This window comes from Panthera pardus, unplaced genomic scaffold (assembly GCF_024362965.1).
Source record: "Panthera pardus isolate Hobbes unplaced genomic scaffold, ASM2436296v1 HiC_scaffold_6, whole genome shotgun sequence".
NCBI lineage: Eukaryota > Metazoa > Chordata > Mammalia > Carnivora > Felidae > Panthera > Panthera pardus.
The window spans coordinates 65,921,518-65,949,506 of NW_026526991.1; the positions used below are offsets into that span (position 1 = coordinate 65,921,518).

A 27,989-nucleotide genomic window follows, 5' to 3' on the forward strand; every position below is an offset into this window, starting at 1 on the left:
AGTTCTGGCTCCCACACATCTGATCTCATAGGAATTTGGGCATTGGAATAATTTCCCTCCCCCTCACTGCCAGTGCACACAAATGATTTCTAATCCAATGTTTACTCTGTTCTTGAGGTCCCCTCCTCCCATTAGTCCCTCAGTGGAACCAGGACACCTTCTCCGTTTTCTCCTTCTTTGCCCTGCTTCCACAGTCCATCGTGCAAATATATCCTGTTCAATACAGACTGAAGTTTCTGTCACTCAGAACAGAGTGATCCATAAACCTGGAAAAGAAAGAGAGGGTCTCAGATTCAGCCAGGCCAGGCTGGTGTGTGTGTGGTGGTGTCCTTAAACATAGCTCCCAAGACTGCCTCAGGGCAGAAAGGGCAGGGGCAGTAATGAGGAAGTAGGGCTGCTGCCTATGAATGGTGGTTGGAGGGTGGGAGACAGCAATGAAGGGAGTGGAAACATCCCTGGACCTCACAGGAGAGCTATAGATACTTGTCTTGTGCTTGCTCCAGAAGTCCTATCCACAAGATGAAATACACAGACATAAACAGATCTTTAACTTCTTTGAATGCCACCACTGCCCAGATTCTGGGGCCAGCTTTTCCTGGTAAGATCCAAACTTTGTCTTCTATTCCCTAACTCTTAGTAGAGTGAAGCAGTCTCTAAGGATGGAGTACTTCCCTTTGCCTCCCCACCCTTACCCATCCCAGCCCAACCTGGTCATTGGGCTTTTAATGAGGCAGTGGCGGGGGCTCCGGATCCATGGCATGGTTTCTTCTGGGCGCACTCCTGGATCATGGGACCGCCAGAAGCTGAAGTTCTGGGCATCAGTCAAGGGGACTCTGAAGACCTGATTGGGGACTGAATGTTGGGGAAGGGCAAGTTATCCAATTTTTTCAAGTTCTTTGCTCCCCCATGGCAGTATAAGCCCAGCCTAGCAACTGGGCCTGACCAGGTGCTGAAGAAGTCCTGGGAATCTGGTCACCACACCCATCTTCATTTCCGGATTCCAGCATCTAATACCCTTCATGGTCAGTTGAATCAGTCTTGGTTCTTCCTGCTGTTACTAAGCCCATCTCCAAGAGAGCTTTCCCAAGTGCTAAGATGGTGGAAAAACAAGTGGCCAACCCCTTAGGGAAATGTGCAAGATGGGTCTACTGGCTCTTCCCCCTTGCTCTCAGGCTTAATCATTCTCATTCCCTTCCCTCCTCTCTGAAAAAAATTGCTTCCTTTTCTCATTCCAGGTAATTCTCTGAAACTCAGCAATGAGTACCTCATACTTAGGTACTGCTAATAGAGTCACTTATCAAGTGTCTATTATGTTCTAAATGTATTAGGTGTTCTTAAGATTTTGAATAGTGTATCAGACTTTCCTAGGTTTTTTTGTATTTTTATTCTTTACTTGGATAAATCTAATTATACCACTGTATAAAATTTGTATATTCTTTAAGCTTAATTATAGCCTAATATCCTGGCTATATAGTCTTTATAATCATTATTTAAAAAAAAAATCCCTAATATACCATTTGAGTAGATGTTACATGTTTTACTTAGTTGTTTTCCTCTTGATTAATAGTAAGCTCTTAAAAAGAATTTGCTATTAGGAATAACTCTTAGATACTCCTCTTCACACATATGTCTCTTTAAATTTCTGAAAGTATCTTAGTTTTCTGAGTTAAACTTTAATTTTTAGATAACTATGGATTCATATATAGTTGTAAGAAATGATAACATAAGATCCTGTGTACCCTTTACTCAGTTTCTCCCAATGGGAAAGGTAATTGGCCTTTTATAGTCATGTTCTCCCACCCCTTCATTGGCAATCAATAATGTGTTCTTCATTTCTATAATTTTGTCATGTGAAGAATGTTATATAAATGACATTGGGGGGACTGGCTTTCTTTACATGGCATAACTCTTTGAAGATTCCTAGTTCTCACATGTATCAGTAGTTTGTCCTAGAATCTTTTTTAAATGTACATTTTCTCTAACTTTTATAACAATGCTAGAGTATGATTCCCATTTTCACATGGTTCAGTGAGGTTAAGTGGTTAAAGGAACTTGCCCAAGGTCACACAACCTGTTTGGAGTTTAAACTCCATTCAAATTCCAAAGCTAGTGCTTGGTCTACCACTACTCACAGGCATAGCATATAATATAAAAAGTACTGTCTTATCTCATTTTGTTGTGATCCTCACAGTTCCATAAGTTCGGTAGAGCAGGCATTTTTTCCCCCCTTTTTTTCCTTAACAAATGAGCAAGCGTAAGTGACTACCCAAGGTGAGACACTTAAAACTAGGACTCAAATATGGGGCTTCAGCTTCCAGTCTGATTCAATTTTTGTTTTATCTTGCTTACCCCATTCAAGTCTACTTTCTCCCTCCTTTTCTCAGCCCCCCTTCTTGGCTATTTTTTTTTCCCCTTGCCCTAAAATCATGCCCCACCACAGCCCAGCCATTCTTTATGAACTCAGGCATATCTGTTCTGCCCCTAGCATAGTGCCCACTCCAAGATACTTACATGTCTTTAACAACACCTTCTTTATAGCTTCATGATACCTTGTGTGGCTATTCTGGTGTACGGAATAATTCCCATCTTCTGAGATAATACGGGGAAGCCTAGTGGGCACTGGTTCCTTCTGGTCTGAAACAAGAAGCAGACTTGTTATAAATACTTACAAAGTGGGGCTCTTTGGTTTTCTGAGTCTCTGGTCTCCATACCAACCAGGCACATGGCAGGGGTCTCTCCTAGCCAGTCAAATCTGATCTCAGATCTCAGAAGTCAATTCACAATGCCTGTGTCAGAAGGGAGGGAGAGGGAACCGATCACAAGACATCCCTCACCCTTCTCTTGCTTCTCTTCAACTCCTGGGTTTTGAATGGCTTCCTGCTGGAATCAGGATATTGACAGACCCTTAGGGTTAGTGCAGGTGAAAAAGGCCCCTTATCTGGATGGACACCTATTTCCTGGGATTGGCATATTTGAAGAGCTTTAACTGGTCTAATAGGGAAAGTTATGTTTGAGCTAAGTCTTGGAGGATAAGAAGGAGTCCATGGGACATAGTGGTATCAAGAAGAGCATTCCAGGCAGCAGGATGGCAAGTGTGTAGAAGATAGAAGTATGAGAGAGGTTTCAGCTTGCTATTGATTTAGAGCCTGATTTGTGCTTGGCAAAATGGAGAGGGGCAGGGAAGGGGCTAGAAAAGTGGTAGAGAGTAGGGTAGGGTAAGGTAAGGTATGGTAGAGTAGGGCAGTATATATTTTATGTTTTTATTTTATTTTTGAGAGAGACAGTGCGAGCGGGGAGGGACAGAGAGCAGGAGACAGAATCTGAAGCAGGCTCCAGGCTCTGAGCTGTCAGCACAGAGACAGATGCAGGGCTTGAACAGACGGACTGCAAGATCATGACCTGAGCCGAAGTTAGACACCCAAGTGACTGAGCCACCGAGACGCCCCTAGAGTAGGGCAGTATAGACCTAGCATTCTTATGGGGGGTTAGGAATCCTCTCTGAGGCAAAACTGGAATCGCACTATGGAGGCTGAAAAGACCAGAACTTCCTTACCCAGGTCTAAATGTTTGTGTCTCCCCTAAACTCCTATATCAAAAACCTAATTCCCAAGGTGATAGTATTTGTAAGTGGGGTCTTTAGGAGGTGATTAGGTCATAAGGGTAGAGCCCTTAAGAATGGAATTGGTGCCCTTCTAAAAAAGACCTCAGAGAGGTCTCCCCTTCCACCACATGAGGGCACAATGAGAAGGCTGCAACCTGAAAGAAGGCCCTCTTCCTGACCAGGCTGGCACAGTGCTCTTGCACTTCCAGCCTCCAAAACTGTGAGAAATACATTTCTGTTGTTGATAAGCTACCCAGTCTATGGCGTTCTGTGATAGCAGCCCAGATGGACTAAGGTGCAGCCTCTCTTGCAGCTAGGGCATAGGCAAAGAGTTTTAGCTAGGCCAAACACATCTGCCTCAGATTCGGAATCAAAGATGAGGCTGCAAAGAAGCAGGGGCTGTGTAAAGTCTTTTTCTACTAATGGGAAGTTGCAGCAGCGAAGCTACCTCTTCTTTCTAGCAGCAGCATCCAGAGCCCAGTGTCCTTGATGTCTGCGGTGTCTGCTACAGTACTGAATGCAGCAGTGTCTATGCCAGCCAGGTCTGCAGCATGATTCTGAACATTCTTTCTGGTTATTAGCCACCAAACCTGGTTCTCTGTTCCTTTTACAGCTCTATGCACTTACCGATATTCTTTTTAAAGAAATTACTTTATTGTAAAATTGATGTAAAAGTAGTTGTATATATTTAATATGTATAACTGAATGAGTTTGGAGGTAAGTAGACACCTGTGAAACCATCGCTGCAATCTATGCCGTAAACCTTATCCATCCCCTCCAAAAATTCCCTCCTGCCCTCTTTATTGTAATTTATTTTGTGATAAGAACATTTAACAGGAGATCTATGCTTTTAGGAAAATTTTAGTATATAATACAGTATTAACTGTAGGTTCTATCTGTACAGATCTCTAGGACTTACCTTTTTTAAATAACATCTTTTTTTTAATGTTTATTTATTTTGTGTATGTGTGAGAGAGAAAACATCCCAAGCAGGTTCTACACTCAGTGCTGAGCCCGATCTCACCATCGAGATCATGACCTGAGCCGAAATCATGAGTTGGATACTCAACTGACTGAGCCACCCAGGTGCCCTTAGGACTTATATAACTGAGACTTTGCACCCTTTGACTACTACCCCTCCACTTATCCCTACCCCCAGCCTCTGGCAACCACCATTCTAGTCTCTGCATCTGTAAGTTTGATTATTTTGGATTTTTCACGTAAGTGATATCATATAGTATTTGTCCCTTGTTGGCTTATTTCACCTAGCATGTCTTCCAGGTTCACCCATGTTGTTGCAAATGGCAGGACTTCCTTCCTTTTAAAGGCTGAATAATATTCGTGCGCCCGTGTGTGTGTGTGTGTGTGTGTGTGTGTGTGTGATCATATTTTCTTTATCCATTTGTGTATTGATGGACATTTATGTTGCTTCCATGTCTTGGTTATTGTGAATGATGCTGTAATGAACATCAAAGTGCAGATATCTCTTTGAGACCATAATTTCAATTCCTTTGGGTATATACCCAGAAATAGGATTTACTTTTACTTTTTTAAGGAACCTCTGTACTGTTTTCCACGCACTGCACCAATTTACATTCCCATGAACAGTATACAAAGGTTCCCCCCCTTTTCTCCACATCCTCACCAACATGTTATTTCTTTTTAAAAGTTTACTTATTTAGAGAGAGAGAGCAGGGAAGGCGCAGAGAGAGGGGGAGAGAGAATCCCAAGCAGGATCCACATTGTCAGCATGGAGCCTGGTGTGGGGCTAGAACTCACAAATCAAAATCAAGAGTCAGATGCTTAACCAACTGAGCCACCCAGGCACCACCCGCCCCCCTTTTGAAATAACAGCCACTTTTACAGGTGTGAGGTGATATATCATTGTAATTTTTTAAAATGTTTATTTATTTTTGAGAGAGAGAGGAGAGAGAACAGGGAGGGGCAGAGAGAGGAGACACAAAATCCAAAGCAGGCTCCAGGCTCTGAGCTGTCAGCACAGAGCCTGATGTGGGGTTTAAACCCACAAACCACGAGATCATGACCTGAGCCAAAGTCAGACACTTAAACCGACTGAGCCACTATGCACCCCTCATTGTAATTTTAATTTGCAATTCTCTAAAGATTAGTGATGTTGAGTATCTTTTCATATACCTGTTGGCTATACATGTGTCTTCTTTGGATAAATGTCTACTCCAATCTTATGTCAGTTTTTTAATCAGATTTTTTTTTCTATTGAGTTACAGGAATTTACTTTGAATATTAATCCTTTATCAAATATACAGTTTACAATGGTCTCCTCTCATTCTGTGGGCTGCCTTTTCGTTTTGTTGATTGTTTCCTTTGCTGTGCAGAAGCTTTTTGATATTATCCCACCAATATTTTTTTTAATAAATTCATGTTCTGCTTAAATAGGCTAGATTTGGCTTGCATCTCAGACTCCTGAGCTTGTCAGGAACTGGAAGCCATTCTCTCCAGAAATTGTTGTGATCGCTGACTCACCTCTGGTACAGAGTGGGGATGCTACCTGTCTTCTGGAGTTTTTCCCTGGCTCCTGCTTTCCCCTTCATTCTGGCTTGACCCCATTCATTCGTTTCTGTCCTTCCTCCTCAACTTTTGCTCTCTGGTGGAAATCTTCTTTCACATTCTCTCTCATACCACCAGAGTGATGCACTGTTTGAATCCCTTCTTTGCCAATTGAGGATTTGGACAGGTGACAGAATATTGAGTTCTGAATTCCAAGCCTGAATTGAGCCTGGGGGCTGATTTGTACTTCATCACAGATTACCACAATAAGGGGCCAGTTCCTGGAAATAGTGTCATTTGACTTTGGGCAAGGTGGGGGTGGCAGAATGTCTGTGGCCAAGTACATGTGGACTGAGGAGAAAGAGCAAGACCATATTCCTAGTGGGCAAAGGGACCTTGACTGAGAGTAATTATTGGTCTGGGTGCAGGTAATGGTAGGAGCTCTTTATCTGGTCCTGAGGTCTCTTACTGATTGTCCTTAAGGGTACAGCCAGGTCATGTTCTCTATTTAATCTCAGTTTTCAAGTAGCAGGCTCCCAGCTTTCCATATAAGTGGTTACTGTGTGTTTGGAGGTGTGCTGGACAGTATCTCTCATTTGGATGCCTTCCTCCTGAATCAAGCACCAGCTGGCATACTCTTTGGATGGGGTTTTTGGCAAACTGGAAGATATTTTTGGTAACCCATAATTTCCCCCAGCTGCCAACTTTTGGAAGCCACCTGGGGTGAAGGGTGGTGAGCTGTAGGTAAAAATCATGCCACAGCTACTGTGAATGGGCATGTTGAGGTAGAGGGAGGCAATGAGTTCTTATAAGCAAACTATACTGTGGCAGAGTAGATGAACCCATCATTTTGTTGGTAGTGTAACAGAGGTTCTTCATCCCCCCAGTTAATACTACGCTCCATATAGTTTTTGGTGGTACAAAAGGCCCTGATGGTTTCTTCTAGAACTGGGCCATAAATTGGGAGTTTCCATAAGACCACATCTTATACTTTGAATGTATCATGAAGGACATTGGGGTGGTGCAAAGGTACTTGGATGGATCCTCCACTTACCCAAATTATTGTTGCAGGTTTCTCAATACTACAGGCTGCATAGGGCCACTGTTATCCACTACTTTGCCTATTGCCCCCGGTTAGTTGGAACTAGGAGTGACTGGTCACAATGTTTTCAGGTTGAAGAATTTTTAGAATGGGTCTACCTCAATGGCTGCTAGAATTCTGACTTGTAGATTAGGATACTTGCTTGACCATTCCAGATGCTTAGTACATAGTGGTGATAATATCTAACACACATTACTTGCAAGTTGGTATTGCTGTAAGCACAGTAACAGCACCCTGACTAGAAATTCACAGATCAGTTTGAGAGAAAATGTTGTGGTATTTTACATAAAAAATGACTCCTATCTAGGATTTCCTATCAGATTCTGGGCATTAATACCTTGAAGTTGGCTGGAGCAATAACATAGACTGAAATTGGCTGAAGGCAGTTTGAAGTGTTTGGAAGACCATCTTGATTTATTGTCTTCATTGACACAAGAACATCGTCAGTGCATTGGGAGGAAGTAGACAGGAGCATAAGACCAGGGAACCGGGCACATTTTACATATGGGGGCAGTTCCTTTGCCTCCATGTCCAAAAATATCTTCCTCAAAGTCGTGCATTTGTTCAGGATTCTGAACACAGGGGAAGTAGATGGGGTATGGGATAACAGACCTACTGCTGGCTGCAGACTGCTGATATAAAAGGGACTACATGGATCTTCTAGAGATGATAACAATAAACCAAATGAATAACAAATGTGCTCGGCACAACTATAAGAGGTAGGTACTATTATTATCTTATTTTACAAATGGGGGAAAAGAGTCCCGGAGAAGTTTACTAATTTGCCCAAGTTCACTAAATTAGCATATGGCAGAGACATGAATATAACTCAGTATTTTGGATCCAGAGCCCAGGCTGTTAACCACCACACTAACCTGTTCTTGAAATCATCTATTCAGGGCTTCCAGGCAAAACAAAGGACTAAGGGAAAACACAAACTGATAAAACTGGCCTCTTGTTGGGATCCCTTGTGTACAGCTCAGTGGGGGTCCTGTCAAAGGTATCTGCTCACCAGTGTTGAGTTGGGTGTGGCACATGATCTCATTATTTTATTCTAAAGGCAGATCCCCAGGGGCGCCTGGGTGGCTTAGTCGGTTGAGCGTCCGACTTCGGCTCAGGTCATGATCTCGCGGTCCGTGAGTTTGAGCCCCGCATCGGGCTCTGGGCTGACAGCTCAGGGCCTGGAGCCTGTTTCAGATTCTGTGTCTCCCTCTCTCTCTGACCCTCCCCGTTCATGCTCTGTCTCTCTCTGTCTCAAAAATAAATAAAAACATTAAAAAAAAATTAAAAAAAAATAAAATAAAATAAAGGCAGATCCCTGCCTCCTTGAGCTCCACTGAAATGTGGAGTATCATTTCCTATGACCGGCATTGGGGAAGCAGAGGATTGAACCTGGTTGGCCACTCTGCAGTAGACTGGACCAGTGCCAGTGCAGAAAACCAGTGGGGAAAGGCTGCGGTCCCATAGAAAAAGTGGCCTATCTGCTGCTATACAGACATAGTCACCCACCTTGGAGGTGCCTCCTTCTTAGGCTTTGGCAGATTGTAGTTATGAGTAGCCTGAGTATCTTCTCTAGTTTCAGGTAGATAGGGGATGATGGTCTATAGCAGCTACAAGATGTATGGGTTGTTTCCAAGATACATTTCCTTTTTATTATTTTTAAAAATCTTTTTCAGAGACAGTGCACACATGGTGGGGAGGTTGGGGGCAGGGGAGGAGCAGAGGGAGAGGGAAAGAAAATCTTAAGCAGGCTCCACACCCAGGCCCCGTGCGGAGCCTGACACGGGGCTCGCTCTCACAACTGTGAGATGATGACCTGAGGTGAAATCAAGAGTCAGACACTTAACTGACTGAGCCACCCATGTGCCTCCAAGCAACATTTCTCTAACTTCAGTAAATTTATACATTTCGAAAGGCAGAGGGGTTTATAGAGGCTTTGGGCAATTCATTCTTGGTTGAATTGTGCCATTCAAACTCCCATTTGAAAAGCCAGAACTACAGTGCCCTCTGCTGGAATCTAAGAATGGCATCCCCAGCTGTCTCCCAACAGGTGGGTCACCAAACAGGCAGTTGGGAAAGATCAGAAGACCTAGAAGACTGATCAAGAACATTCCAGCCAGGGTGGGGAAAATCATCTAATATCCTCTGACAGGATCCAGAAAATGAGAATGCAAGTGAGAAGTGCTCAGCTTTTACCATGCATTTGAGGCTTACTCTTTCTTTGAAGAGATTATTTAGACGGGAGCCCAGGTGGCTCAGTTGGTTAAGTGTCTGACTCTTGATTTTGGCTCAGGTCATGATCTCTCAGTTCATGGGTTCGAGCCCCACATTGGGCTTTGTACTGACAGCACGGAGCCTGCTTCGAATTGTCTCCCTCTCTCTCCGCCCCTCCCCCACTCAAGTTCTTTCTCTGTCTCCCAAAAATAAACATTAAAAAAAAAAAAAAAAGAATTGGGAGAGCAGCTCTGAGTACTCAGTGAATTCCTCTGGGAAGAGGAATGATAAAAGCAGCAGTGGAGGAAGATGTGTGGAGCTTGTAGTCACTGTGTCTGGCTAGAGGGCAGTTGCTAAAGTCTGGCAGGGAACTGTCATTTGTCTCAAGACAAAAACAATAATCTCTTCCTACCACCACTCCCATCAACTTGCCTCTGAGACTCCTATCAGTGGGAAATGTCCTGAGTGTAGATTTGTGTTATGATGAGGTTTAGACTGACACTGGGTTTTCATGCAACAGGACAACGGAGTTGCCTCATCAAAGGGCCAAATAAAAGTTAATTCGTCTGAATTCAAGACAATGAAACTCTGGACTAAGAGGACTCCTCAGGTATGAAGCTTAGACAGGAGAGCAGAGTTCAAAGCAGGTGGTGAGACAGAGTCTGCAAAGCAAAGGGCAGATATAGGGTCATGCTCCCCAGGGAGGGGAGAACAGAGAAGGGAAAACTTAGGCATTCCAAGAGACCAGCACATAAGGTGAACAAATTCTGGAAGCTGGACCGAAACTGCAGGGGCCACCAGTATTAGGATCAGGAAGAATGAATCTGAGAGGGCAGGAATCTACTGATTGGTGGACATGTGAGTTCTGGTCACTGGTGAGGGGTGCTCTTGTGCGGATAGCTGTAACTGGAGGAAAAATCCTTTGAAGCCAGACAGTAGTTTTTGCTTCTCAAGGAAACTTAATAGTTAAAAATATTGCTTTCCAGATACCCTATCCTGGCAAGTATGTCTCAAGAAGTAAACAAAGATATTTCGGTCATAGGAAAAGTATGTATTCCACATATATATACTAACATATATTACGGTTTGTAACTTTTCCTCCAGTCACCTATTGTACAGTTTTGTGTGCTAGGTCTTATGTGTATTACATACATTATTTCATTTCATTTAATCTGCACAACAGATCTATAAGGCATTATTATCTCCATTTACAGGCAAGGAAACTGAGGCACTCTGAATTTGCTTAGTGTGAGTTAGCCCCCTGAACATGAACAACCCTGGATACCTGATAAAACTGAGTTATGAAGTCAAAGATAGACCTAAGTATGCTCCCCACATCCCTTTGGTTTTTCTATTTTAGTTCTTTATCAAGAGGAAAAGAAAGGAAGGAGGCAGAGACTCACAGAATATTTGGTTACATGTGTTGACTCACCTCTATGAGTTTCCATTATGACTATAATAAGGAAAGCTTGAGTGGGCCCTTTTGAGTAGAATGTTAATACAGTCACACCTACAGGAGAAAAAAAACCCCTATCTTTCTTTAAAGAAAAATTGTGAATGACTTAAAAATATCCTTATAATAAGAGTATTAGAAGTTTTAATATTAATAGGTTCATTTTTATGGTTGCTGTTAAAGCCCTAGGTGATAGGCAAGGTTAAGAGTGTGGTTAATTTGAGCATGGAGAACAGGCTCAAGTGCTAGTGCAGGTGAACAGAAAAGGGTCAAGCCACTTGAGTGAATGTGTTGACATGGTGAAATCAGCTAGATAATCATTCTAAAGACAAGTGAGGATTACAAATCAGTCCTGCAAGATTGTTTGGATTGTGGAACTAAGGGGGAGCAGAGTCAGGAACTGTGGGTTCTTGAATTAATGGACATATCAGTCGGGATTAGGAAGACTGAGGCAAGCAAGGTAGATGTAGGCTTGCTAACAGCCAAATACAATGTTGTGTCTTATCCATACTCTTCCTTCCCCTTCCTTGTTAATTCCCCAAACCAGTTTTTGAATAATAGAAACAAATGGGGCAAGTTCCCCATTATGGTGGTCTACAGGCTCAAACCTCTCCCAGCGGACCATATACTGCAAGCAGCCTCAGTAGTACCAGGAGTCAGAATGATCTGAGCCCTCTTGCACTCTTCTGTTGATGTGTTAAACAAGATGAGAGCTAAGAGAACAGCAACATGGTAAGTGGATATGAACATTGGTGACTAGATACAAGCAGTTTCAGTGGAATGATTGGGGCAAGAGCCTGACTGGCATGAGTTCAAGAGAATGGAGGGGCGTCTGAGTGGCTCAGTAGGTTAAGCATTGGACTTCAGCTCAGGTCATGATCTCATGGTTCGGGGGTTGAGCCCCGCATCGGGCTCTGTGCTGATAGCTTGGAAACTGCGCATGCTTCAGATTCTGTGTCTCCCTCTCTCTCTCTGCTCCTCCTCTGCTTGAGCTCTCTTTCTCTGTCTCAAAAATAAACAAACATTAAAAAAATTAGAAAAAATAAAAAAGAGAATGGAAGGAGAAGAAATGGAGTCAGCAAGACCAGACAACTCTCTTGAGGAATTTTTCTGTATAGGGAGCAGGGAAATAGGAAATATAGGGCTTTAAGATGGAAGAAATTGTAGCATGCATGTATGCAGATAGGAATGACCAGGGACAGAAAAATTGATGCAATCGAGTGCAAATAGTATTGGAGTAGTGTCCTTGAACAGGCAAAAAGATGGGCTCTGATGCACAAGTGGAGGGGTTGGTCTTAATAGGTGTGTGGACCGTTCATTCATTACAAGACAAATATGGACACAGAAGCATGTAGATGGATAGATGTGGTTTGTGTGAGGTTGTAAGAAACAATCTACTTGCTTCTGTTTTCGCAATGAAAACTGTGAAATAGAAAACAAGTCATTATCTGAAAGTGAAGCTAGAGGAGGAAGTGTTGGAAGTCTGAGGAAAGAGAAGGTATGAAGAGGCCTCCAGGAGACAGTACATGGAACAAGGAAATGTAGTCTGACTTCTGGGCAGCCATAAAGGCCCACTTGAGTTTAGTGATTATGAATTTAAAGTGAGGCCTATCAGCATGGTTGTTTTTCTCTAGCTGATGAGTACAAACTACTCTTTCTAGGAGTTGTGGTATAATCAGGGGTGGGAAGGAGGAGAGAATGGTGGAGAAAGAAATGGGAATAATATTTTCAGGGTCAAGGGAGGGTCTTTCCTTCCTTCCCCCCCACCCCCCTGCAAAAGGTTGCAGAATATTTGGATACTTATGGAAATGATTTATTTAGGAGGAGGAAAACTGAAGGAGAGGGAGATAATTTCAGGAGCAAAATCCTTGAGTAGGTGAGAGGGGATGAGATCCAGTGCACAAATGGAGTCATTTCACTCACTGTGCTAGAGGGAAGTTACAGATGCAGTGGAATGTTAGATGTGATGATGGAAAGTCTCTTCTGATTGCTTCTATTTTCTTAGTGAAACAAGGAGCAAAGACGTTATCAGCTCAGAATGAGGATGGGAGAGGGGTTTTAAAGACTTGAGGAGGAAGAGATGTGAAATAATTGCCTTGAGGAGTAGGGGAGTGACTAGAGAAATATAATAGGATTGTCAGGCAGTCCTGAGTGCCCATCTGAGGTTTGCGGTTACAGTACTAATCATTCTAGAAAGACTAAATGTCCTCGGAGGAGAGCCAAATACATGAACCTTTGTCCTGATAGGTTTCCCTGGAGCTCAACACTCCAACTTCCTGGAGTTTCACAGCCTTATACTAAGCTCCTAGTCAGCCTAGTGTGCCCCAGACCTTGGCCACATGGGCCCACACTTCAGCTCTGAGCTCAAAAGGCTTCAAGGAAATACTAGAAATAGAACATATTTTCTACTAAATGGAATTTTAGGTAGAAATCTGAATGACATGGTTGAAGCCATGGCTTCAACCACGTTGCCTGAATGTCATTGTGGAAAGGGTAGTAGTGCCAGAAATATTGTTCTAAGTTTCCTTTTATTATGAGGTCATGAATGATGGGCAGAGTGCATAGATATTTCAGGATGTGCATGATTTATTAAAACGGCTTGTCAGAAGTGGGAGATGGGTTACAGGCTTCTGGCTGGGATGCAGTGAGAGCAGTCTGTGATCAAAGTGGGTGCAGGTGCTTTGCTATAGTTTTGGCCTTGAATTGCTTCTAGATTTTAAAATTTTCTATGAAGATAAAGCAAGGCTGGGTTGTTCTGATTCTTCAGGGTGTTGCTCAGACATTACCTCCTGGATTACTTTGTTTAATAAAGTGGGCCTCTCCAATAAATAAACTTTAAAAATAAAAGGGGCACCTGGGTGGCTCAGTCGGCTGAGCATCCTACTTCAGCTCAGGTCATGATCTCACAGTATGTGAGGTCGAGCCCCACATTGGGCTCCACGTTGACAGTGCAGAACCTGCTTGGGATTTTCTCTCTCTGCCCCCCTTCTCTGCCCCCTTCTCATGCTTTTTCTCTCTCTCAAAATAAATAAACTTATTCTCCATTTTGAGATCTGCAAACTCAGTTGCCTGTAAGAGCCAGACAGATGTTTATGAGTAAAGCAAATTGAATAAGAAACCTGTCCCATCTAACAAGGCAGCTGCTATTTGCTCTGGCTGTTTGTGGTTACATGGGAATTTAAGGCCAGTGTGGCCAGTTCTAATTTTTTAAGAGGCAAGAATGTGGATTTTACATAAAATCTTTTATTTTATTTTCATTTATTTTTTTAAATGTTTATTTATTTTTGAGAGAGAGAGAGAATGCACACTCGAGTTGGGGAGGGGCAGAGAGAGAGGGAGACAGAGGATCCAAAGTGGGCTCTGCACTAAATACAGAGAACCAATATGGAGTTTGAACTCACAAACTGTGAAATCATAACCTGAACTGAAGTGGGAGCCACCCAGGCACCCCTTAATCTCCTAACTTTTAAATGTTGGTCCAAAATTTTTGAAGAAAAGAACAATGCAAGCTGAGCCTGGCCTCTAGTCAGCAGTTTATAACTTCTGATCTATTGCATTACCCTCCCCTTATTTCCTCCCTAGCACTTGTTATAATCTGTGAACATCTTGTTTATTTACTTATTGTCTATTAGTCACTGTTGTATTTCCAGTGTTTAACACAGTACTTGGCACAATCAGTTCCCAATAAATAAATATCTGATGTTAGATGAGAAGGGGAGTCTGGATTGGTGCTTTACTTGGGAGCTTTTTATATATTCTGAATATTATTATGTATATGAGTTATACACATGAGGATATGTATGTATATATGTATATATTCATATATACACACATCTTTGTATGGCCAATATTTTCTCTCAATCTCTTTCTTTTTAACTTTAATGTCTTTTGTTACACAATTTACAATTTTTTGTTTAGTACAAATTTTTGTCAATCTTCTTAGGCTTCTAGGCTTTATGTCCTATGAAAAAAGTTTTCCAAGACCATCCTAAGACTGTAAAAATATTATTTCCTCTAATGTTTCTATACTTTTGTTTTATAGATTTAGCTCTTTAATCCATCTGGAATTTATTTTTATGTATGATGTGATGTGGGAGGTCTTTATTATGCTTTCATTCTTAATTTACAAAGTGTGTTTTTTCAATGTTTATTTTTGAGAAAGAGAGAGAGAGAGAAGGTGCAGAGAAAAGGGGGACAGAGGATCCAAAGCAGGCTCTGTGTTGAGAGCCCAATGTGGGGCTCAAACTCAGGAACCGTGACATATGACCTGAGCCAAAGTCGGATATTTAACCAACTGAGCCACCCAGGCATCCCTACAAAAAGTTTTTTAAAAAATATCAAGGGGCACTTGGGTGGTTCAGTCCGTTGAGTGTCTGACTTCAGCTCAGGTCATGATCTCATAGCTCGTGAATTCAAGCCCTGCATTGGGCCTGTGTTGACAGCTCAGAGTCTGGAGCCTGCTTTGGATTCTGTGTCTCCCTCTCTTTGCCCATCCCTGCTCATGCTCTCTCTCTCTCTCTCAAAAGTAAACATTAAGCAAAAATTTAAAAATGTCAAATGCCTGGGGCACCTGGGTGGCTCAGGTCATGATCTTACAGTTTGCGGGTTTGACCCTGTGTCAGTCTCTGCACTGACAGTGCAGACCCTGGAGCTTCCTTCAGATTCTGTGTCTCCCTCTGTCCCTCCCCTGCTTGTGCTTTCTCTCCCTCTCTCTCAAAAATAAATAGACATTAAAAAAAAAATCTTAAAAAAATATATCAAATGCTTTGGCATGCCTGGGTGGCTCAGTTGGCTAAGTGGCCCACTCTTGATTTTGGCTTAGGTCATGATCTCATGCTGTGTGAGATCAGGTCTGTGTCTGGCTCTGCACTGACTGTGTGGAGCCTGCTTGGGATTCTCTCTCCCTCTCTCTGCCTTTCCCCTGCTTATGCACACACAGTACTCTCTCTCTCTCAAAATAAATAAACTTAAAAAAATATCAAATGCCTTTTTAGTTCCTAGTGAGATAGTTGTACATATCTTTTTAATTTGACATAGGTATGATATATCAATCTTTTTCAATATTAAGTCATCATTGTATTACTGGAATAAGCCCTACTTGGTGGTAGATGACTATCTTTAATACATTCTTGAATTTGATCTGTCAGTGGGATTTGTCCATTTATACTTACATTGGTCCATGGGTTCCTCTTTTGTACTATATTCTATAGTATGCTTTATATTATTTTATCAGTTTTGTGTTAGTGTGATAGAATAGTTTTCATTGCTTTTCGTGTTTTAAAAAATGGAATTATAACTTAAACTTTTGAAAAAACTTCCTATCAAAATTGCACTCACAGACTTTTTTTCATGCAACTGTTTAGCAAGTTTTTCTCTTGTGATCATTGACTTAATATAGGTTTATACTTATTTATTTTATATTTGTCTTGTAATCCAAACATTTACCAAAAAAAACTCACAAACTTTTCACTTTCTTGATGGCATCCTTTGAAGTACAACATTTTTTTTTCATTTTGATGAAATCCAATTTATCTATCTTTCTGTCACTTATGCTTTTGGTATCATATCTTAGAAACCACTGCCTAATCTAAGGTCATGAAGATTTTTCTTTCAACAGTTTGAAGTTTTACCTCTTATATTTATGTCTATGATCCATTTTGAGTTAACTTTTGTATATGGTGTGATGTGGAGTCCAATTTCATTCTCTTGCAAGTGAATTTCCAGTTTTTGCTGCATCATTTGTTGAAAAAATAATTCTTTTCCTATTAAATTGTCTTGGCATTCTTGTTGAAAGTCTATTGATCACAAGTGTAAGGGTTTATTTCTAGATCTCAATTCTATTCTATTGATCTATCTATATGTCAATCCTTATGGCAGTATCACATTGTCTTGATTAGTGTGGCTTTGTAGAAGATTTGAAATTGGGAAGTATGTTCTCCAACAATGTTATTTTTCAACGTTGCTTTGATTATTCCGAGTCCTATGAATTTCTATGTGAATTTCAGGGTACTTCGTCAGTTTTTGCTAGGAACCATCATCTTTGGCACAAGGAATTCTAAGAAGCTAAGCTACACCTGGAAAGGGAGCTCTAATCTATCCCTCTCCTACATGCTAGCTCAGCTCACATAGTGAATTTGGCAAACATTCAGGAATCTCCAACTTGGTCCAAGACAAAGTTATCTAAGTGTCTATTAGTAATTAATTCTTTAAGATTCCTTAATTTCTGGGGCACCTGAGTGACTCAGCTGGTTAAGCGTCCAACTTCAGCCCAGGTCATGAGCTCATGGTTTGTGAGTTCGAGCCCCTCAACAGGCTCTCTGCTCTCAGCACAGAGCCCACTTTGGATCCTGTCTCCCTCCCTCTCTGCCTCTCCCCCACTCAGGCTCTCTCTCTCTTAAAAATAAATAAACATTTTCTTCTTTTTTTTTTAATGTTTATTTATTTTGAGAGAGAGTGCACGAGTGAGGGAGGGTGAGAAGGGAAGGGGCAGAAAGAGAGGGGAAGAGAGTCCCAAGCAGGCTCCATACTGTCAGCTCAGAGACTGATGTGGGGCTTAATTTCACCAACCATGAGATCATTGACCTGAACCAAAATCAAGAATTGGACGCTTAATGGACTGAGCCATCCAGGTATCCCATAAGATCCTTGAATGTCTTGATTTTTTTTTCTTGAGGTATTTTAGAACATAAAATGTGAATAACTCAATATTATAAATAGTAGAAGATCCACTGAATAGGACTGCTAGGTAAATTAATGTTCTTCATTTCCTCTGAAAAACATTAAAAGATGCCTGCAACATTTCAGTTGCAGCTGAGAGCTACTCTTCAGCATATCTGCATACTTCTGCTCCCACAAATTAAACTGTATGGTTACTGGTTACCATGAGGCAGTAGTGTGGTCCGCCCCCCCCCCACCCCCCCCCCGCCAAACAATTTATGCTGGGTTATTTTGTAACTGCAATTTTACAGTTTTAAAAAATATTAAACTAATAGATTATGTGTTAAAAAAGAGTAGTGAATTATACAAAAAGTAAGTTGAATGTTTTAGAAAAACTCAAAACTTAACAAATTACTGTAAGCCTTGAGTTAAAATAGATTTGAGTTAGAAAATTACCATTTTGTAGCTATCACGAAATAGTATCACTCAGAACTGCCAATAGATACTAAAACTAGTGGATGGAAGTTTGATGAAGAATACGGTATTATGTGGAGTTTGGGTGGCTCAGTCCATTAAGTGTCTCACTCTTTATTTTGGCTCAGGTCATGATTTCATGGTTTGTGGGTTCAAGGCTTGTGTCAGGCTCTGTGCTGACAGTGTGGATGCAGCCTGCTTGGGATTTTCCTTCTCTCCCTCTCTCTCTACCCCTCCCCTGTTCACACTCTCTGTCTCTCAAAATAGATAAATAAAGTTTAAAAAAAAAAACTTAAGAAAAAAAGAATAAGGTATTTACATTTTTTTGAGTATCTTCCTGGAAAGTACTACAAATTATAAAACAAAAATAATAATGACAAATTACAACACAAAAATAATAACTTGACAGTGGAGAAAACTGGCAAACACCACCTTAATCAAAAGGTCAGTTAACATCACCTATAAAGGGCAAAATGACATTAGGGACCTCCTGATGTGACCTACTGAAGACATACTGTTGCTTATTCCTGCCAAAAATATTTATACCCAATCTAATCATGAGAAACATCAGCAAACTCACATTAAGGACAATTCTACAAAATATCTTATCTGTACTATTAAAAAAAAATAAGTATCAATGTCATGACACACAAAGGAACTGAGCAATTGTTCCAGATTAAAGGGGACTAAAGAGGTATGCCAACTAAATGCAATGCTGATCCTTAATCAGATCTCTGAAGGAAAAATTTTTCTCTAAAGGACATTAATGGGACAACTGGAAAAACTGAAATATAGACTATAGATTAGATAATAGTATTGTATCAATGTTAAAATTTGCTGAGTTTAAAACCTATATTGTGGGTTGTTATCTAAGACAATAAAATACAAACTGAGGGGCGCCTGGGTGGCTCAGTTGGTTAAGCATCTGACTTCAGTTCAGGTCATGATCTCACTGTATGTGAGTTCAAGGCCCACATCAGGCTCTGTGCTGACAGCTCGAAGCCTGGAGCCTGCTTCATATTCTGTGTCTCCCTCTCTCTCTGCCCCTTCCCCACTTGTGCTCTGTCTCTCTCAAAAATAAATAAACATTAAAAAAGATTTAAAAAAATACAAACTGAGATGTCTGGGGATAAAGGAATATAATATGAGCAACTTATTCTCAACTAGCTAAGACAGAGAAAGAGAGGGAGAGGGAAAGAAAATGTGGCCAAATAAAATTGGCTAACTTGGATAAACAGTATAGGGAATTTGTACTAAACTTACAACTTTTATATCATTTTGAAATTATATCACCAAAGAAAGTTTTTAAAAAATAATTAATTGACCATATAAGTTTATTTCCTTTCTCTCTCAAATTTGCTAAAATGACATCAAAATAACAACAACGGCATTAACCTTCAAGGGCAAAGAGAGAGTAAGGATAAAACAGCAGATGATACATTTCAGTGGAAATATCTTTTGGAAAATGGCAAGTGGACAGAGGGGTAGTAACTAACCTTTCAGAATGGGAACAGTTCTAACTTAAGTTTCTACAGTGGAGGATAGAACTAGAATTGGGCCGGGGTGCCTGGGTTGCTTAGTTGGTTGGACATCTGACTTGATTTTGGCTCAGGTCATGATCTCAGTTTGTGAGTTTGAGCCCTGCATAGAGCTCTGAGCTGGCAGTGAGGAGCCTGTTTGAGATTCTCTCTCCCTCTCTCTCTCTGTCCCTTCCCTGCTCATGCTTGTTCTCTCTCTCGAAATAAACATTTAAAAATTAAAAAAAAAAAAAAAGAACTAGAATTGGGTCATTTCATCTGAGAGGTTCAAACTTTATAATGTAACAGCTACCACAGAAGGCAGGAGTAAAGAATAGGTCTGAGAACAGGAAGGTGGTAACTGAAACTTTGTCTACAGAGCATGCACCACAAGCAGAAAAACCACTTAGCCCAACAAGGAGATAGAAGATTTCTCTGCCCAGCAATCTCACTTCTGGGTATATATCCAAAGGAAATGAAAAAAGGATCTCAAAGAGTTATCTTCACTCTCATTTTCATTACAGCATTATTCACAGTAGCCAAGATGTGGATACCTAAGTGTCTGTCAGTGGATGAATGAATAAGGAAGATGTGGTGTGTGTGTATATATGTGTATGGTAGAATATTATTTAGCCATGAGAAAGAAGGAAATCCTGCCATTTGCAACAACAACACGGATAGATCCTGAGGGCATGATGCTAAGGTAAGTTGGACAGAGAAAGAAAAATACTATTATGATCTCATACATGGAATCTAAAAAAGCTGAACTCATAGAAACAGAGTAAAATAGTGGTTACCAAGGGCTGTGGGGTGGGGGAAAGAAATGTTGGTTGAAAGATACAAACTTCCAGTTTTAAGATGAATAAGTTCTGGGGATCTAATGTACAGCATAGTGATTATAGTTAATAATACTGTTTTATATGCTTGAAAGGTGCTAAGAGAGCAGATCTTAAACGTTCTTACCACAAAAAAGAAAGGTAATTATGTAATGAGATGGAGGTGTTAGCTAATATTATTGTAGTAATCACTTTGCAGTATATATAATCAAATCAACATGTTGTACACCTTAAATTTACACAATGTTATATGTCAATTACATCTCAATAAATTGGGAAAAAAAGACTTCTTTGGGGAAAGTGAATCTAAGAGGCACTGCACTCCTAGCCAGGATTCACTGTGAGGGATGGCATATGGTGGAAGACCAAAAATCTGATGATTAAGTGAAAATTCAGATCCTCATAAGTGTGATTCTCAATACTCCCTTCTCCTGTCCTGGTCCTAGCATTATACCCAAGCCCCAGAGAAACAATTATACGATTCTTCCTGGAAAAATTGTAGCTATCCAGAAGAAAGCTCACATTGAAGGCCACAATAGACAATTCCCGCCCTAGGCTTTTAGTCAGCTTTTAGTTCCTCACTCTTAAATTATAATGGAGAGCCAAGGATCATGAATTGTTTGACAAGAGTCATCAATGAGAAAAAAAAGGTCATAGGAAAAATAACTCAGAGGAGATGGAGCTAATGCAGGGAACAGAATTTCAAATAAAGTATAATATCCATGAAGAAAAGAGAAAAGATATGCACAAGGAAAGCCAGATAACCAAAAATGGCCCTTGGAACTTAAATACAGTAACCAAGATAAAATGTTCTGATACAAAGGTGTGGTGTTTTCCACATATGTCCACAACTTCTTCACTATTTCTTCAAGAAGTAGAGCTTATTTCCCCTCCCCTTAAGCATGGGCTGCATTTAGTGACTTTCTTCTAACAAAAAGAATAAGGTGGAAGTGATAGTCACTTCTGAGACTAGGTCATAAAAAGGCATTGTGGCTTCCTTACTCTCTTGGATCACCTGCTCTGCAGTTACCTCCCACGTGAGAACACTGCAGCAGCTTATGGAGAGGCCCATGTGGTGAGAAACTGAGGTGTCTTGTCAACAGCCAGAGAGGAACTGAGGCCTATAGCCATCAGATGACTGCAGCCCCTGCTGACATCCTGTTTTCAACCACATGAGAAACCCTGAGCTAGAACTACCTAGCTAAGTTGCTCCTTGGATCCCTGAGTCACAGAAACAGTGAGGTAATAAATGTTTGTTAAGCCTCTGTTTTAGGATACTTTGTTACATAGAATAGATAATTAACACAGAAAGTTGGAAGATAAAGTTGGGGAATCTCCCAAGGAATGCATTTTTAAAAACCCAAAGAAAATAAAGAGAATGATTAGTGAGTTAGAGAATCAGCTCAGAAGGTTTTTTGTTTTAATTTTTTAAATTTACTTTTTGGGGGGGGGGGGGGGCAGAATCTTAAGCAGGCTCCAGGCTCAGCACAGAGCCCGAAGTGGGGCTCAATCCCATGACCCTGGGATCATGACCTGAGCCAAAATCATGAGTTAGATACTCAACCAACTGGGGCACCCAGGTGCCCCTCAGCTCAGAAGAATTTATAGTTGACAAATGGAAGTTCCAAAAAGAGGGAAGAGAGAAAACAGAGAATAAATTAATAAAAGACAGTTTCCTAGAAATGAAGGGCACAGGAGCACCTGGGTGGCTCAGTCGGTTAAGCATCCGACTTGGGCTCAGGTCATGATCTCGCGGTTTGTGGGTTCGAGCCCCACGTTGGGCTCTGTGCTGACACCTCAGAGCCTGGAGCCTGCTTCAGATTCTGTGTCTCCCCTTCTCTCTGCCCCTCCCCTACTTGTGCTCTGTCTCTCTCTGTTTCTCAATTATAAAGAAACATTAGAAAAAATTTTTAATAAAAAAATTAAAAGAAATGAAGGGCACAAATTTCCGGATTGAAAAGGTTCATGAAGTATCTACTGCAATGAATGAAAAAAGACCTACAGCAAATTGCATCATTATGAAATTTATTACTTTGCAGTCCTAGAAGTCAGAAGTCTGGGCAGGCTTGACTGGGTCCTCTGCTTAGTTTCACCAGGCCAAAATTAAGGTGTTGGCTGGGCTGGGGTCTTATGTGAGGCTCCAAAAAAGAATACACTTTCAGGCTCATTCAGGTTGTTGGCAGAATTCAGTTTCTTGTGGTTATAGGGCTCAGCCTTGCTGACTGTCAGCCAGACCACTCTCAGCTCCTAAATGCCACCCACATTCTTTGGCATGTGGCCCCCTCCATTTTCAAAACCAGCAATGATGTGTCAAATTCCGCTCGTGCTTCTAATCTCTGAATTCCTCTTTTGCTGGTAACTGGAGGAAACACTCTGCTTTGAAAGGGCTTGTATAATTAGGTTAGGCCCACTCAGATAATCTCCCTTTCTCCATATAAAGTAACAATCATGGAGTGTTATCCATCATATTCAGAGGTTCCACCCACACTCAAAGGGGAGGGGATTATACAAAGGTAAGATTCATTGAGGGTCATTCTGAGAATTTTGCCTATGGCAAACCTAAAACTGTGACATAACTATACCGGAAAAACCAGGATGGGAGAAGAGAAGCACGGGGTATATGGTATAAGAAAGCTAAATTCTCAACTATCATAACAGGAAAGCAATATATCATAGCCAAAAATGGATAAATCAATACATACCATAAAAGCATATTCTTTAAAAATAGGAAGGTTAAGTACCAAAGAAACAACTGGAAGAGTTCAAAATTTGTCTCTGGAGACTGGAGGTAAGAGGGTAGAGTAGGGGATTCTTATTTTTCATTGTAAACTTTTAGCACCATTACTTTTTTGTTTTAGTTTTTAATTTTTAGAGAGAGAGCATGCACAAGCAGGGGAGAGGGGCAGAGGGAGAGAGAAAGAATCTTAAGCAGGTTTACACTCAGTGCGGAATCCGATGCAGGGCTTGATCCACGACCCTGGGATCATGACCTGAGCTAAAATCAAGAGTTGGACGCTCAACTGACTGAGCCACCCAGGTGCCCCATAATATTACTCTGAAAAAGAATTACAAAGATAACTTTTAAGTATTTCTGATTACACATGAGGAAGATAACTAAAAGGTTTGAAGAATATCATAAAAATCATAAAATTTGCAAATGCCTGACTCCACTTTAAAAAGACCCAAATGAGGGGCACCTGAGTGGCTCGGTTGGTTAAGCGTCCAACTTCGGCTCAGGTCATGCATGATATCACTGTTCGTGGGTTCAAGCCCTGCATCAGACTCTCTGCTGACAGCTCGGAGCCTAGAGCCTGCTTCAGATTCTGTGGCTCCCCCTTTCTCTGTTCCTCCCCTGCTCATGCTCTATCTCTCTCTTTTCTCAAATAGAAATAAAGGTTAAAAAAAAAAAAAAGAAAATTATAGATGATGCATTGCAGGGGCAAAGAAAGGCATGACAGTCATCAATGGACACAATTTCAAAGAAATGGAATTGGCACCATGTCAAAAAAATTGGTGAATCTACAGTTACACATATTAAGTGAAACTAAAATGTATAAGGTATGTATCTTTTCTTGATTTCCCAATCTACAATGTAATCTTTGACCAACTATTTGTCCAGAAGAGTCTACCGTACAACTGACCCTTGAACAACACAGGCTTAAACTGCATAGGTCCACTTATATGTGGATTTTTTTTTGTCATAAATATACTACAACAAAATATATACAAATATATTTTCTCTTATGATTTTCTTAACATTTCCTCTTTCCTACATTGACTATAAGAACACAGTATATAATAAATTTACAAAATATGTGTTAACTGGACAGTTTATGTTCTTGGTAAAGCTTCTGGTCAACAATAGGCTGTTAGTAGTTAAGTTTTGGGGGAGTCCAAAGTTACATGCAGATTTTTTACTATGTGGGGGATCAGTGGCCCTAACCCCTACATTGTTCAAAGATCAACTGTAATTATATTCAACTTGTATTATATAGTATTTATTAATTGATCTAAGCTTGCTAGCTTGACATATATTGGCAGGTTTATACCAGGGATCTGTAGTTGGTGGTCAGGAGTTTATGGATTAGGTTAGCCACACTCCAGGGTTATATGGACCACAATTAGTTTAACGTGCCTCCTGGAAGGATGGAATCAGTGGTAACTAGTTACCTTGCCAAATGGTGATTTCACTAAATTCTTGTCACAGAACTGAAACATCCTAGTTTTCTATGGAGTAATAGGATGTGGATAGACTTATATCACTGGGTTTCATCAATAACTCCAGCAAAGTTTGAGTTTTAAGCACAGGAAACATCAAACTATTGTTTTGATATCTGCATATAAGAGACCACATAATAATGACTCTGTGCGTATGAGAGAGAGACAAAAAGAGAGAAAGAACCCACCCAGTTACTTTTCCCCATGCTTGCAGAACACCACTTTGAGGGTGGAGAACTGTAACTTTTTGGGAAGTTGCCCAGGGGCTATGAGAGAAGGTTATAAGGCATTGACTCCATTGAAGAGTTCCCAAATCAACAATTCTGGACATTAGCTGAGCAAAAAGTTACATTCAGCTCCAGTGAATGGTAGGCTTCTGGCAATCTTGAGAACCACCTGTTAGAGAACAGTGAGCCCACCTGCCATTCAAACTCAGGGTTTAGGAGTTAACAGATTTTCCTAGAAAGGCTGATCATCAATCATTTGTACAGTTGCCTGCTCACAGCAAAAGACCTGTATAATTTTCTGTAATTTTCTTTTGTTGTAGCATATTTGTAAAAAAAAATCCACATATGAGCAATATGTGTTTGACAATTTGGAATCAAATTTCGGCTCTATCACTGATCTTGGGTAAATAAGTTAATAACCTCTTTGGGCCTGTTTCCTTATTGATAAGAAGAGAATAGTAATACCTACCTCGCAGGCATGTTGAGAGAATTAAATGGAATCATGCATGAGGGTGTAAAATTGAGGGGGGAGGGGGAAACAACTTGTAGGGGTGACAAAGCTGATGTACAGTCTTACTTTTTTTAAAAAATTTTTTAATATTTATTTTTGAGAGAGAGAGAGAGAGAGAGAGATTGGGGGAGGGGCAGAGAGATGGGGACAGAGGATCCAAAGAAGGCTCTAAGCTGACAGCAGCAAGCCTGATGTGGGGCTCGAACTCATAACTATGAGATCATGACCTGAGATGAAGCTGGATACTCAACTAACTGAGCCACCCAGGCACTCCTGTCCAGTCTTCCTTCTAACCTTACATTTTAAGCCAACAATTTGGCTAAGCCTACAGCCTCTGATAGTCTGCCACTGGAATGAAAAATATTGGGTAAGCAGATGATATCAGAATACATCTCTATTACCCCATAGGGGACTTCAGTTTTATAAAGTGAAGTCTTTTTTTTCTGCCTAGCCTACGATGAAATTAATCAGAAATGAGACTCAGGCCTCTTTGGATTGATACCAGGTCTTACTTACTGGAGTTTAGGTAGCGAACTGGGTAGAAAAACCCTAGGCTTGGGGCTTAGTTCCCTTAATGGTGAGAAGTCCCATCTAGTAGGGGCAGGCAGGGTTGAAGCAGCCAGGAGAGGCCTATTTTTGGCCTGGAACAAAGAAAATTTATGGCTTAAGCCAAATGTGTTTCTCTGAGAGAGGGTGAGGAGCTCCTTATTTGGAGACAATGGCGGCCCCATGGCATAATGCTGGGACACAGCTGGGTGGAGGCCAGTGGGGGAGGGGTGGTGTAGGGGTATTAAGGAATTTCTAGAGTTCACCAGTGGGACCCTTTGTACAAACCATACCTGAAAGGTGGGTATGTAAAAACAGAGCTTTTCTGATATCATTAGAAAGAGGAAAGAGAGTGCCAATAGAGGCCTATACAGGATTAGTCTCTCTCAACCTTAACTTTGTGCTTTATACTTACCCCACCCCCTCCCTTCACCCCAATAAAACTTTGCTTTACTACCTGCCTACACTTAATTTCCTTCACATATGTTCTCCATTTTTCCTGAAATGCCCTGTCCCATCCATTTCTGTGCTTTTAAACAATTCATCTTTTAAGACCTTAACCAATTATCACATTTCCTCCAAAGCCTCCTCTAATTTCTTGTTTTAGAGATGATCAAATATAATTTATTAATTTATTTACCTACAAGTATTTATTAATTGTATTATGTATTCTTGCATAATACATAGTGTATTATGTATTAGGCATTACTAGGCATTGTGAAGATAATACAATTGGGTATTTACTCACTGCCTATTAAAAATCCTTCAATGGTTCCCTATAAAGTTAAAATTCTTAGCATGGCTAACAGCATCCTCCATTTTCTGGCCCCTGACAAGTTTTGAAGGCTTACTTCTCAGCACTTGTCTTCTTTACACTTTATCTATACCCAAGGAGTTCACTTAGTATGGCTCTCTCTCAAGTCTCTGTTCCTTTGTGCAATATTCCCTTCTTGTCTACTTGGTGACCTCCAATCATCTCTTAACTCTTAGTTCTGGGAGCATTTCCTGTGTGAAGTATTCTCTAAAGGATTCTCTTGTGCTCATTCAAATCCAATAGTATCAGGTACTTCCTCTTTTGTAGTTCCAAAGCATTCTATATTTAATTTATTCATACACTATATTGCAAATTTTTTGTTTGCATATTTATCTTTATCCAGCAGCCACTTTATGGCAGAGACCTCCTATCCATCTTTGTTACCCCAGGCACCAATATAAAGCCTGGCACAAAACTGTACTTAGTAAATGTTAACTAAATGAACAAATGAGTGAGAATACATTTATTCTGTTGAACAAACTGAATGTCTCAACATGGATATTAAATGACAGAAGAGGGAAGCTGAATGGATAATCTCCCTACTCCATAATTTTAACTATAGAGTAATTGTTAATTGTGGGGGATAAAGCTCTAACTCAAGGTAGAAAAAGAAACGGCTTAGAAGAAGCTCTTCTATATCTACCACCAGCTCTTCTCCTCTACCCTGTATTCCCCTTACTTGTTTCTTTAGTTGCGTCCCTTTTCTTGTTCCAAAAGGAATTTTGATATCCCAATAGATATAAGTTGAAGAAGGCCATCTTAGCTCCTCCCTGTCCTCTTCTGGAATGTCCAGGCTGGAGCACTGGTCTCTGTGTTTGGTAACCATGGTAATGCCCTGAAGAATTACTATGACTGACACTCCCTTTATCTAAGGAGACAGGATTTATGGGTTCAATGTAGATCTGGAGTGGGAGTGGGCTAAATAACCTCAGAAAAATGGAGGAATCAAGTGCCAGTTACTCTTTTTCTTGTCCCAGTCTTATGTGTACTGTAAGTTTCAGAAGGCAGCGAGTTGAAAGAGCACAGACCTGGGGTCAAATATTAGTTTTGCCATATTCTTGGGATCTTTGAATAGGTTAAGCCTCTGTTTTATTTTTAAAAATGGCAATGGTATCTACTTCATAGATTTAGAATTAAATTGAGATTAGATTCTACTTCATAGATTGAGAATTAAATGAGATAATGCATGCCAATTTCCTCAGTATAGTGTTTAGCATATGATGGAAACGACAGTATTTTAATGTAAATATGGTACTCCTGATGAGTCTTTAAGCTATTTCAAGCAGAGCGCTC

At 40.7% G+C, this 27,989-nt stretch overlaps 2 protein-coding genes across 2 annotated transcripts in view; one reads left to right on the forward strand and one right to left on the reverse strand.

Annotated features, from left to right (window-relative positions):
- Positions 1-83: 83 nt before the first annotated feature.
- TEX49 (testis expressed 49) lies at positions 84-27,873 on the reverse strand. Its single transcript, XM_053895689.1, has 4 exons — positions 27,376-27,873; positions 2,512-2,634; positions 708-852; positions 84-266 (listed from the first exon to the last, which is right to left on the reverse strand). The coding sequence occupies exons 1-4, from the start codon at positions 27,452-27,454 to the stop codon at positions 218-220; spliced, it is 396 nt and encodes a 131-aa protein (XP_053751664.1). The 5' UTR covers positions 27,455-27,873; the 3' UTR covers positions 84-217.
- The window catches only part of CCNT1 (cyclin T1), a 47,699-nt gene continuing 39,792 nt past the window's right edge, over positions 20,083-27,989 (forward strand). Inside the window, exon 1 of the transcript XR_002072417.2 lies at positions 20,083-20,247. The gene's annotated coding sequence lies outside the window, so the exon portion shown is untranslated. The remainder of the gene's footprint in view (positions 20,248-27,989) is intronic.

Bases quoted from the DNA above. Each gene is read 5' to 3' on its own strand.
- TEX49 (XM_053895689.1), bottom strand. From the start codon at position 27,454: ATGGCCTTCTTCAACTTATATCTATTGGGATATCAAAATTCCTTTTGG. The intron at 2,635-27,375 runs GTAAGGGGAATA...TTCTTGTTTCAG, and splicing joins GGACGCAACTAAAGAAACAA to ACCAGAAGGAACCAGTGCCC. The intron at 853-2,511 runs GTAAGTATCTTG...CCCAACATTCAG, and splicing joins GAAGGTGTTGTTAAAGACAT to TCCCCAATCAGGTCTTCAGA.